The sequence below is a fragment of the Panthera leo genome, chromosome Y (genome assembly GCF_018350215.1).
Source record: "Panthera leo isolate Ple1 chromosome Y, P.leo_Ple1_pat1.1, whole genome shotgun sequence".
Classification (NCBI taxonomy): Eukaryota; Metazoa; Chordata; class Mammalia; order Carnivora; family Felidae; genus Panthera; species Panthera leo.
Window position 1 is genome coordinate 7,130,210 of NC_056697.1, and position 13,230 is coordinate 7,143,439.

General features: G+C 37.5%; 1 protein-coding gene across 21 annotated transcripts in view; it reads right to left on the reverse strand.

Annotated features, from left to right (window-relative positions):
• Positions 1-13,230, reverse strand: part of LOC122212672 (lysine-specific demethylase 6A-like) — a 194,449-nt gene that overhangs the window by 23,944 nt on the left and 157,275 nt on the right. For all 21 annotated transcript variants that reach the window (XR_006199256.1, XM_042926620.1, XM_042926624.1 and 18 more), the window contains 3 exons: positions 7,639-7,703; positions 7,479-7,553; positions 6,877-7,025 (listed from right to left, as the gene is read on the reverse strand). Coding sequence is in view for 20 of the 21 variants with exons in the window: in XM_042926620.1 (XP_042782554.1) it covers positions 6,877-7,025; positions 7,479-7,553; positions 7,639-7,703 (289 nt within the window). In the remaining variant the exon portion in view is untranslated. The remainder of the gene's footprint in view (positions 1-6,876; positions 7,026-7,478; positions 7,554-7,638; positions 7,704-13,230) is intronic.

Below are 13,230 nucleotides of genomic sequence, written 5' to 3' on the forward strand. Positions count from 1 at the left end.
AAAGATGTGTGAACAATCTTAATTTTTCAGAACACGTTTAAAGATCATGTCAGGATATAAACACTCTTATAGCAAGGTACCATATGTATGTCACAACAGGAACAAAATCTGTACCAAACAAAGAGAAATTAAAAAAAAAAAATGTTATGTTGAATTATTCTGAGCAAACTAAAACATACTGCACATTTCCTTTAAAATATTTCACACGGAGGGCTCATTCAGTTAAGCATCCGACTTCAGCTCAGGCCATGGTTATCGTGGTTCGTGGGTCTGAACCCCATCTAGGCTGACAGCTTGGAGCCTGGAGCCTGCTTCAGATTCTGTCTCTATCCTCTCTATCCTCCCCTGCTCACACTTTCTCTTGAAAATTAATAAGCGTTAAAAAGAAAAAAAAAAAAAGGGGAATTTGACACAGTTCTACAGGATAATGCTATATAAATAAATAAAAAGTCTGAAGGAGTTATAGGCACATATGACAAAGAGATAATCTATTAAGTTTGGTTCTCTCTCATAGATTTTAAGAGAAAAAAGATACTTCATTTCCTTTAATTTACTTCATTTTCCTACAGAATTTACTTTTATAAAATATCCCAAACTGGATAATTGTCAAATTGAAATGAATCTGAATAGATTCTAATACCATATACACAAGAAAAAAAACAAAAAACAAAAAACGGACCTTCAGATGTGAAACTGCTTAGTATTACAAAGATATTAGTGACAAAAGAGGACCAAGATCCTTGTCTTGTTTCATTAATTACAATTCCCTTTTATCTCTTTCAAATTTATTCCCACTCATGATAAAGTATCACATAAATGAATTTCCAATAATGGGCTGGGAATAAAAATTCCAACCAATGGGTTCCATCTACATCAAAATCTCTGAGGAGATTTTAAAAATACATGGAGATCTAGTCCTCAAAGGAGAGCCTGATTCAGCATTTCTTCCAAAAAAGTTTTTAGCAGATTTCAATGACCAAAGAAACTCGGGACCATAAGTCATTTATAAATAGGTAAGAACCTATTTCTTAAAAAGTTATTTGGGGCACCTGGATGACTCAGTAGGTTAAAAGTCCGACTGTTGACTGAAGCTCAGGCCATGATCCCAAGGTCAAGAGATGGAGCCTGTATACTTAAGATTCTCTTTCTTCCTCTGCCTTTCCCCCGGTAATGCATGTGTTTTTGTTCTCTAATTAATAAAAATAAAATTAGGGGATGCCAAACTATAGCGCATGGGCCAAACATCTGTTCCTGTGAGTAAAATTTTCATGGAACACATATATGCCATTGGTTTGCATTTTCTCTATGGGTGTTTTCATTCTACAAAATCAGAATTAAACAGCTGTTAACAGAAATCTTACACACTCTCATTAGTTCACACTGCTTCTTGGTAAAGTACTGTATTAAGACAGTTATAACCCAAAACCATTTCAACTGACATATGAGTATGGAGACAGCTTGGTGGGACAAATGTGCGTGTCTGCAAATTGGGAGAGATAAAATGGGTAGCACAGGCTTGGAGGAGAGGGGAACCCTTCCATGGAGAGACAAAAGAAGAGAAGAGAGGCTGTGGAAGTGTGGGACTGTATTTGGACAAGAGAAAAAACTTGTCTGGACCATGGACTGGGGAACAAAGAATACAAAGAAAGCCAGTTTCTACTTTGAAAACGGCCTTAGGGGCGCCTGGGTGGCTCAGTCGGTTTAGTGTCCTACTTCAACTCAGGTCACCATCTCGCGGTCTGTGGGTTGGAGCCCTGCATCGGGCTCTGGGCTGATGGCTCGGAGCCTGGAGCCTGTTTCCGATTCTGTGTCTCCCTCTCTCTCTGCCCCTCCCCCGTTCATGCTCTGTCTCTCTCTGTCTCAAAAATAAATAAACGTTAAAAAAAATTTTTTTTTTAAATAAAAAAAAAAAAATAAAGAAAACGGCCTTAGGAGTGAAGATTGTGGAGTTTTCAGACTTGTGTGACTTTCTCACAGGACAGAGCTGACATGGGTTGAGACTGGGGTGGAGGCAGCAGCCACTGAGCACGTAGCAATCTCAAGGGCACACTGGGATAGAACAGTCCTCTCCCTCCAGTACTGCGGGAAGAGTGGGAAAAGGAAATATTGCCCCCTCCCCTCCTCAAGGACCAAAGACCCTGCCAGAGGCCCTTTGTCAGCTGGGCAGAGTGGCACTATTTCAGAACCAGGTTTGCACCAAGCGGAATCCTTTAGGACATTGGGTTTTGAATGTCAGCTGTGTGCCTAAGACAGGAGCAGGGCAAACCAGCCACCTGTTCTACTCTGTGAGGGCTGCCTGAACAGCCTGGCTTGGGTCACCCAGTCCGGGAGGGGAGGAGACAGCAGGGTGTCTCCATTTTTCCCCCCATCACCAACACACTGGTGCTTCAGGGAAAATGACAGTGGCCCCCGTGGAGGCGGGACATGCTTACACCAAACCTGACCCTCTGTGCCTGACAACTGCATATGTACGGGAGTAGGACTGACACTGACCAAACCAGACAGCCTCTGCTCCAGACCAGCATGGCCACCGGCCTCAGGCAGCAACAGACAACTGTACTGTGGTTTTGCACTTTCTGATTTGAATTTTTGAATTTTAGTCAATTCTTATTTTACACACACACACACACACACACACATTTTTTTTTTCTTCTTGCTTTTGTTTTTTTAGTCAGGCATTTTTACTCTATTCTTTTTACACCTTTTCCATATCTCTTTCTTCTTTATTTTCCTCTCTGTCTTATGGTTTCTTTGATTCTCTGCCTGATCTTTTTCCCCACCCTGTCATTTCTCTCTTTGTAGGGGATAAGGCTTCTACCACCCCCACTTATTCATTTTTTTTCCAGGGTTACTTCAGTGAAGAAATGAAAGTTAACTTGGTCAAAGGTCCAAAACAATCCACCATGAGTACAGAGATAAAGCAACCACAGAGGTGACAACAGAGTGCATGCAACAGACACATGAAAAGACGCTCAATGTCACTCATCATTAGGGAAATACAAATCAAAACCACACTGGATACCACCTAACACCAATCAGAGTAGCTCAAATTAACAAATGAGGAAACAACAGATGTTGGTAAGGATGTGGAGAAATGGGAACCCTCTTGCACTCTTGGTGGGAACGCAAACTGGTGCAGCCACTTTGGAAAGCAGTGTGGAAGTTCATCAAAGATTTAAAAATAGATCTACCCTATGACCCAGCAATAGAACTGCTAGGAATTTACCCAAGGGATACAGGAGTGCTGATGCATAGGCACACATGCACCCCAATATTTACAGCAGCACTTTCAACAATAACCATATTATGGAAGGAGCCTAAATGCCCATCAACTGATGAATGGATAAAGAAGATGTGGTTTATATATACAATGGAATACTACTTGGCTATGACAAAGAATCAAATCTTGCCATTTGCAATGATGTGGATGGAACTGGAGGGTATTACGTTAAGTGAAATAAGTCAACTAGAGGAAGACAGGTATCATATGTTTTCACTCATATGTGGAATTTGAGAAACTTAACAAAACACCATGGGGGAAGGAAAGGGGAAAAAATAGTTAAAAACCGACAGGGAGGCAAACCATAAGAGACTCTTAAATAAAGAGAACAAACTGAGGTTTGCTGGAAGGGAGGTGAGTGGGAGATCTAGACTGGTGATGATGACCACTGAGGAGGACACTTGTTGGGATGAGAATTGGGTGTTGTGTAAGTGATGAATCCTGGCAATCTACTCCTGAAGCTAAGAGTACACTGTATACACTGTATGTTAGCTAACCTGACAATAAATTATATTGAAATAAATAGACTTAAAAAATAAAAATTAACATATGTATCACATACTTCAACACTACATTAAAAAATGACAAATGTATATCCATCATATTAAAGCAAGGAAAGTGAAGTGCAAGTGGTAATGCAAATGTTTTTCTCCATTTCATAGGATAGCACTGTATTTACTAAAGGATGTTCTTGCTGCACTAAAAAATTACTGTACACTGAAATTATCAAAGTGATCACTACAAATTTATCTCACAGGAAAACAATGGGCAGAATAATTAGAAAATGTAAAAATGCAGTATGTCATAAAACTTTTCATAAATACTTTAAAAAAAAAAAGAAAAAAAAATAGAGAACAAAATCAAAGTCAGTCTCTGGCCAAACAAAAGTGGTGTATAGACAGTTGAGTTACTAAATTGTGTTTCACTACAGCAATTAACTACTTCTAGAGAAAATAAAATGGTTCCAGACTATTAAGACTTTTGTTGAGAACAGCTAACTCAATGAAGATGTTGAAAGCAGTACCAACAGTCAATTTTTTAAAAAGGTAAATAATTTTAGGTAGTTTTTCTTGCCCGTTAACAGGTGAACAGATTTACTAAATGGCATTTGCTAAGTGGTATTTTAACTAACTGATCTTGATGCATCAACACCAAATGTACTTAAGTACTGAAGGATTAGTTTTTTATAAGTAATCTTTCCAGGACAAACTAGAGTGCGAATATTTTCAAAGAAGTTGAAAAACATTAAATCCTCCAAGAATGGAATCCAATCAGATGTATTACAAATAATGGTGGAGAAAATGTACAAAGGCAGACAAGCATTTACATGGACATACTAACAAAGTCTGTTAAGACATAAAGTGCTTAGTGTCTATTGTTATTCACTGTGTTATTTACTGGGAGATACTTGATTGTGTGCCACTCTTCAGTCTTAAAGACTGAATGAATATTAGCTATATAAATTTTTCTCGGAAACAGAAGCCAAACACTGTGACCTGCTATGATATGGCAGTAGTGAAGAAATAGTAGTGAAGTCATTATTATAATCTTTAGAGCTGTCAGGGTTGGGCCTCAACACTTTCTGCGTAAGAACCAACCATCAACTACTCAGAGTGACAGGTCTGAGTGAATAGTGACAGGTCATGAAAAGTTTGTTAAAGTCTTCAAAATGTGTCTTTAAAAAGTCAACCTAAAATTACAAAGGAAAACCTGTGGGGCGCCTGGGTGGCACAGTTGGTTAAGCGTCCGACTTCAGCCAGGTCACGATCTCGCGGTCCGTGGGTTCGAGCCCCGCGTCAGGCTCTGGGCTGATGGCTCGGAGCCTGGAGCCTGTTTCCCATTCTGTGTCTCCCTCTCTCTCTGCCCCTCCCCCGTTCATGCTCTGTCTCTCTCTGTCCCAAAAATAAAAAAAAAAATAAAAAAAAAAAACGTTGAAAAATTAAAAAAAAAAAAAAAAAAAGGAAAACCTGTATTACAATAAAGTCATTTGCAAAACAGTATTTTTTGAATATGAAGTATTAGCAAGGTGTTTTATACATTTTCTGTGCTTTTAAAACCTGAACAATAGGGGTCCCTGGGTGACTCAGTTAAGCCTCTGGCTTCAACTCAGGTCATGATCTCATATCTCAGTCTGTGGGTTGAGCCCCACGTCGGGCTCTGGGCTGACAGCGTGGAACCTGGAGACTGCTTCGGATTCTATGTTTCCCTCTCTCTCTGCTCCTCCCCTGCTCATGCTGTGTCTCTGGGTCTCTCGAAAATAAATAAACAAATAACTGAACAGAAGCTAACGACGTTTTCAAGTATCAATCAATGCAGTGTAAAAAATATTCCCATCTGCAAAAGTCCACTTACAAATGAGAAGATTCTAGCTGACTTTCAATTAGAAAGGATTAATTCTAATGCAATAAAACATATAAGTAAGATGTCAAGTAAAAGAACCATAACAGAATTCAGTAAATGCCTTACACCCAAGTAAGATACTCAATAAAACATGCTTACACATTGACAACAGTATTTGGCAATACCTATTTTATGTGAAAATATATTATTTTAAGGATGAAATACATAAGATCTAATTACAGCATAGCTTTTATAGATACACACTTGTAGTTCATTCTGATGACAAGGAATGGTAATTTTAAGCCCCTATAAGGTGAAATTTTATTCTCCCATCAGAAGAAAAAAACCTCCTGTACTCATTATATATTTTCACTCTTGTCAAAAAAAAAAAAAATCACAGAAACATTTTTTTCTATTATACGAGTACTTACGAAATATCCTCTATTATACCTCGGGGCTTAGAGCCTAAAATACTACCATCTTAAAGAAGTTTCATGGCTCCTGCATTAGCAAATTTCTGAATTACATTTTTTAAAAAAAAATTTTTTTTTTAAACGTTTTATTTATTTTTGAGACAGGGAGAGACACAGCATGAACGGGGGGAGGGTCAGAGAGAGGGAGACACAGAATCCGAAACAGGCTCCAGGCTCTGAGCTGTCAGCACAGAGCCCGATGTGGGGCTCGAAATCATGGACCATGAGATCATGACCTGAGCCAAAGTCGGCTGCTCAACCGACTGAGCCACCCAGGCGCCCCTGAATTACATTTTTAAACAATGTAACATAATTGTATAGAACAGAAAATATCGGTGCATTATATATTTTAAGTATTTTCAATGAAATTTATATTATATATAGTAAGAATAATAATTGATTATGATATAACTCTTAGTTGTAATTGTAGTGAAAACAATTTGGCAAACTCTGAGCTTGTAACCAATGGGATAAAGACAAAGCCTTTACTGCTTTAAGCTCCTTTACTCACTTAAGTGATTAACTGCCTTCTTCCCCGGATAAATTTTTTGGATTATTCTCGTGTTTACATACTAAATAGATTAAAAAAAAAAACCCACAAAAACAACAACACATAGAAGAAACTACTCTCAGTTCAATAATTACAAATATTTTGAACTATGAGAAATCTTTAAAATATCCTTTGGCTTTATTTAATTATACATGGGAATAAACTGGTTTTATGTGTGTTTCATATTTGACTCTTTTTTAATTATGCAAGATGTATTAGTTCACAAAAATAACCTGGTGTTCGACTCCCTGGAACTTTCATGTATAGCTGAACTGTATTCATGCCCAGCACAGTATGACCAAGGTGGCTTAGAAGGTTTCCTGCTGATACCACACGCACAAAAGCAGGAAGTTTAGTTAGCTCATGTAGCTGCAATTTCCACCTGAAATAAAGTAATAGATCAAAAGTGTCACCTAGTGAGAATTAACCAGATATTTGAAAATACTTGTTCCAATCAGAAACACATTTAAATCTCTAAGTATTATCCTTAAGGTTAGAATTAGTAATGTATAAACTATACCAAAGAAAAGTTTCCAAAATAAGTGACGATTGTTAAAAAATTAAATCATAAAATTTGTAAGTTTAGTAATGAAACAATTTTTATTTTCTAATTTTTAAATTTAACGTTTCAACAGTCCTCAGTAACAAAAATCTAATCGTAAAACTTAGCAAAAATCATTTCAGAATGCTATTATTTTTAACTAAGAGTTATATGCTAGCATAAATAACAAAAAGAATGATGCTAAACAACGAATAAAAGACAAATGTAAAACCGGGGAATTTCCAAACTTGTTATCTTAGCTGTACTTCATAAAAATAGAACTGGTAAACTTACTTTTTGTCATCGGAGAGGTCAATATTGGTTCCAAATTTTATGGTTTTAAAAGGTCCTTTCCTTCTTCTTCCAGAACTTTAAAAAAAAAAATTTTTTTTAAAGAATATTAAATTCCTGAATTTTGGACAGAAATACTGAATGAACACTAAAAGCTACTTACGAATCTGAAGATACGGATTCAGTATCTGAATAATCTTTATGTTGCATTCTTTTTTCATTTTCTTCCTATAGATAAGAAAAACATTCTTAGTACCTATTTCAGGCTAGTATTTCCATTACGTAAGTTAATAGAATATTTTTTCTACATGAGCACCACAGTTTCAAACTAAGCTCCTAGAGGCATACTTCACCAAAAAAATCTTGCATGTCCACACTAAATAAAATGCCAATAGCATGATACTCAACCTCCTCCGTCATTTATGAAATTAATACTATAAATGTCAGTCAGGTATTACATAAATAAGAAAAACATATACCAATTCTAATTTTATTGTGGACCATCAGAGGTCTCTTAAAAATAGCAAATGAATTTTATTTTAAGCGATCTCAAGGAAATTTTGGAGAGAACAGAAAAACAAAACAAAAATAATATTGAAAATGTGGCATTTTTTTAGGAAAAAAAAAAAAATTCCGGAAGCACATGCTTAGCCCTAAACAACAAGACTTTATTCCCTATTTCAAAAGCAAAAAGTAAAATTTATTTCCCTATGACACTTTTCTGAAATGAAATTTATAGTTGTTTTTAAAGTTGCCACAAATTCTAAGAGATAATGGAAATAACACAAAAAACAAAATTAGGGTACAAGAGACTAAACTTTTTTATAAGTGTCAAGGAGCAAAACACATCCCAACACAGAAATGTGTGTTTTCATACAAGTACAAATATTCTATAGGTATACATGGTAAGAAAAAATAAGATTTACCATTTTTTAAAAGATTTACCATATTATATTATGATTTTGTGTAGACATCCTGACCTAGCCTGTGTGGATTATAGTAGCAAAATAAAGGGCATATACAGAAATTGTTTATAGTCTAATTTTTTGAGACAACACATGTACCTAAACAATAAAACACACAGCACTAGGAAGGAACTTAAAAGCTGAATAAAAATTCATGATGCTTTTCGGACAAAGGTTGCTATATAAATCAATACAGAAATGATGGTGAGACAAGTAGAAATGCACACTGAAAAGAATGAAATTGGATCCCTACTTTTTACCATATAAAAAAATTAATCCAGAATAGATCAATGACATAAAATTCTTACTATAAAATTCTAAAAATAAAACCCAAGAGAACTCTGTACAAGCACAAACTGGTCAATGATTTCTTACCTATGTTAACAAAGATAAAGGAATCAAAGTAAGTAATAATTCATCAAAAATAAATCATGTTCTTCAAAGGAGACCATTAAAAAAGTGAAAGATAACCAGTGAACAGGGGAAGTTTCTGCAAATTAAATACTTGTGAAAGTATTTGGATAAGCCTGTAAGAAGTTCAAAAGGAGCCACTCTGTCCTAATAACTTACTAAAAAGGTGAACAAACCTAAAAATCAACTATTGTCAGATGAGAAAATGAAGTGAGGACACTTCCAACCCTGGAGTCAGGTGAATAACAAAAATCTTAACAGCAGAACAGACCTCCACAGATAACAATGCTGTGCCAGTAAAAACTTAATGTAATTGGAAATTTGGCAAACACTCAATGTTGACATGTCTCAGAATTAAAAACTCCAATAAACCATACTAACCAAAATGGGAGTAGGAGTGAGAAGAGGTGGCGTGCTCCATGCTGTCAACAGCTAAACATTAAGAACAGGACACACTGAAGAGGGTGGGAAGGGTGGGGTGGAGGTAGGATGGAGAGCCAAACAAACACACAGGGTTGTCTATGGGACAGTGGGACACTTTAGTCACAAAGACGAGAGAGGGAGAGTCTACACCTCCATACCAGGCACAGGGAACCCACAGGTGGAACGAGTAGCTCCAGATATTTGGGTTTAAAAAACCAGAGGAGCTTAACACTGGGTGAAGTAACACCTGGAATTTTAAAAGTGAGTGATGGGGCGCCTGGGTGGCTCAGTCGGCTGAGTGTCCGACTTCACCTCAGGTCACGATCTCGCGGTTCGTGAGTTCAAGCCCCGCGTCAGGCTCTGGGCTGATGGCTCAGAGCCTGGAGCCTGCTTCCGATTCTGTGTCTCCCTCTCTCTCTGACCCTCCCCTGTTCATGCTCTGTCTCTCTTTGTCTCAAAAATGAATAAACATTAAAAAAAAATAAAAAATAAAAAAATAAAAGTGAGTGGGCTGGGCTCTGGGAGAGCTGAGACAGTGATGGAAAACTGGGAACCAACCTATCCTTAAAGACAGGACAACAAAAGCTCTTATAGCACAAAAGCAGCAGTTTTAAAAGTTCCTGTGGTATACTAGAGGGAGATCTGTTTACTAATCAGAGAAGTGTGCTGGAGGGGCAGTGATCTTTAGAGGATATCCCCAGTACAGAAGAGAGCTGGAAAGCCTCATTTACCTCCCTCATCCAGGTACACAGACACCTCTGGGAACTAGCACAGTGTGAACAAACACTCCACCTAGCTTGCTAAAGGTGTGACCTGCCCCCAGGGCTTTCTGTGGACATGCATACTTCAACCCTGACAGCCTAAGTAGGAGACTCCTCAGCACTCTCACACCATACAGGTACAAACCTTGCTATTACTGTGTGCCCCGTCCCTGTATTATTTTGTGAACTTGACCTCTGCAGGAATCCATCCCAAGTGGTACCCCAAGCCTGGCAGTGAGCAAAGAGACCCAAATGGCGCCAACACCATCCTAATCGGACTCCTGCCCTAGGGAGAAGGAAAGATAACCAATCACACAGGCCAGTCTTGCTGCCCCAGCAGTGGGCTTGGGGCAGATATCAGGTCTGACTACAAGTCTTGCCTATCAACTAAAGCTTCTTAGGCCACAGCAAAAACAGTGCCCTATAGTTCAGTGGTATTGCATCTCTGGTAGATGCTTGGTCTGACTCAACTCACAGCCAAGGCAGCCCCAGATGAGCCCACCAGTAACAAAGGGACTAAAGCCAGCCCACAAGAGGCAAACAGAGCCATTGCAGACACCTGGACTGAAGGCAAATGCAGCTCAGCTACAAGAGTACAGGAGATTCTCCAGGTGCCAGATTCTGGGGAACAGGTGACAGTGCAATGCAGGACACTACAGAACTATTCTGATAAGGACACCACTTTCAAGAGCATGAGATGTAGCTGACGTTCCTAACACAGAGAAACAGACATGGAGAGGCAGACAAAATGAGGACATAGAGAAATATATCCCAAGTGAAAGATGATGACAAATATCACAGCAAGAGAGCTAAACAAAACAAAGATAAGAATTTTTGTCTGATAGAGAATTTAAAGTAATGGTCATAAAGATACTCATTGCATTTGAGAAAAGAGTGGAGGATCTCACTGGGACCTTCAACAAAGAGACAGAAAACATAAAAAGGAACCAATCAATAACTGAATATTAAATATATAACTCAATTACTGAACTTAAAAATATTATGAGACTGAATGAACAGTTGACTGGTGGAAGGAGAGGAACAGATCAGAACTGGAGGACACAGTAATCAGAAGGAATCAAGCTGAACAGGAGAGTGAAAATGAATAATACAAAATGAGAATAGATCAAAGGAACTCAGTGACATCATCAAGCATAAAAACATTAGCATTGTAGGGATCCCCAAGTGACAAGATAGAAAAGGGGACAGAAAATTTATTTGAAGAAACATTAGCTGAAAACTTCCCTAAGTTTCCACCCAGATCCAGGAGGCACTGAAAACTCCCATCAGAATAACCCGAAGAAGTCCAAACCAAGACACACAGAAATGAAAATGCAAAAAGTGATAAAGAAAGAATTTTAGAAGCAACAAGAGAAAAGGAAGCAGTTACATACAAGGGAAACCCCAAAAAGCTACACGGTGATCTCTATAAGCCAGAAGGGAGTGCTGTGATATATTCAAAGTGCTAAAGAAAAAACCTGCAGCCAAAAATACTCTATCCAACAAGGCTGTGATTCAGAACAGAAGCAGAGATGAAGGTTTTCCAGACAAACAAAAGTTAAAGGAATTCATAAACGTTGCCTTAGCAACGTTACACGAAACATTAAAGGGGATTCTTTGAGTGGAAAAGAAAGATCACAGGCAGGAGTAAAAAAAGAAGGAAACACAAAAACAGTAAAATTAAGTATTATCTGTAAAAATCAGTTGAAGAGATTTACAAAATACAAAGATGAAATATATGACACTACATACCTAAATAAAACGTGGAAGAGAGAGGAGTAAAAATTTAAAAATTTTAACATTTATTTATTTTTTAAAGAGTGAGAGAGAGAAAGAGTGCGAATAGGGGAGGGGCAGAGAGAAAGGAATACACAGAATCTGAAGGAGCCTCCAGGCTCTGAGCTGTCAGCACAAAGCCTGACACGGGCTTGAACTCAGAATGGCAACATCATGACCTGAGCTGAAGTTGGATGGTCAACTGACTGAGCCACCTATGTGCCCCAAAATTAGTGCTTTTAGAATGGGTTGAAACTTAAGTCATCATCAAAAAAGAAAAAAAAAAAAACAAAAAACAGATAAACTCAATTCTCCAAAACCAACTGATGGTTACCCAGAGGGGAGGCTGGCTGGAATAGATGATGGAGGTTAAGAGTACACTTAGCATGAGGAGTACTAACTAATGTACAGAATTGTTAACCCACTATAGTGTACACCCAAACTAATGTAACTTTATGTTTATTACACTGGAATGTGAAAAACCTACTTCTTAGTAACTTTCAAATAGGCAATACAGTATTATTAATCATAATAACCATAACATATAATACACCCTTAGAACTCACTTATGACCTAAAGTTTGTACCTTCTCATCATCTTCACCTATTTTCCCTATCTCTTGATCAATCCTGTTTTTTGTAAGGTTTTCTTTCTTTTCAGATTTCACAGAAGTGGCATCATACACTATTAATGATTTTCTGTCTTACTCCACTTACATAATGCCATAAAGATCCACTCTAGTTTTTGCAAATGGCAGGCTTTCCTTCATAGTTTTAATGTTTTATTTTTGACAGAGAGAGAGTGCAAGCAGGGGAGGGGCTAAGACAGAAAGACACAAGAATCTGAAGCAGGCTACAGGTTCTGAGCTGTCAGCAAAGAGCCCTATGCAGGGCTCAAACTTGTGAACCATGAGATCATGACCTCCACTGAAGTCAGATGTTTAACCAACTGAGCCACCCAGGTGCCCCTTTCCTATTTTATTTTATTTTATTGTATTTATTTTATTTATTTTATTTTATTTTATTTTATTTTATTTTATTTTATTTTATTTTATTTATTTCACATTTTATTTGTATTTTACTTAATTTTAATTTAATTTTTATTTTGTCATTTATTTTTTATTTAATTTTAATTTTATTTTATTATTTTAATTTCTTTTATTATTTCATTTCATCTCATTTATTTCATCTCATTTTTTAATGTTTACTTATTTTTGAGAAAGACAGAGACAGAGCGTGAGTGATGGAGGAACAGATAGAGAGAGAAGGGAGAGACAAAATCTGAAGCAGGCTCAAGGCTCTAAGCTGTCAGCACAGAGCCCAATGTAGCGTTCAAACATGGGAATGGTGAGATCACGACCTGAGCCGAGGTCGGATGCTTAACTGACTGAGCCACCTAGGCGCCCCTCCTTTTTAAAAT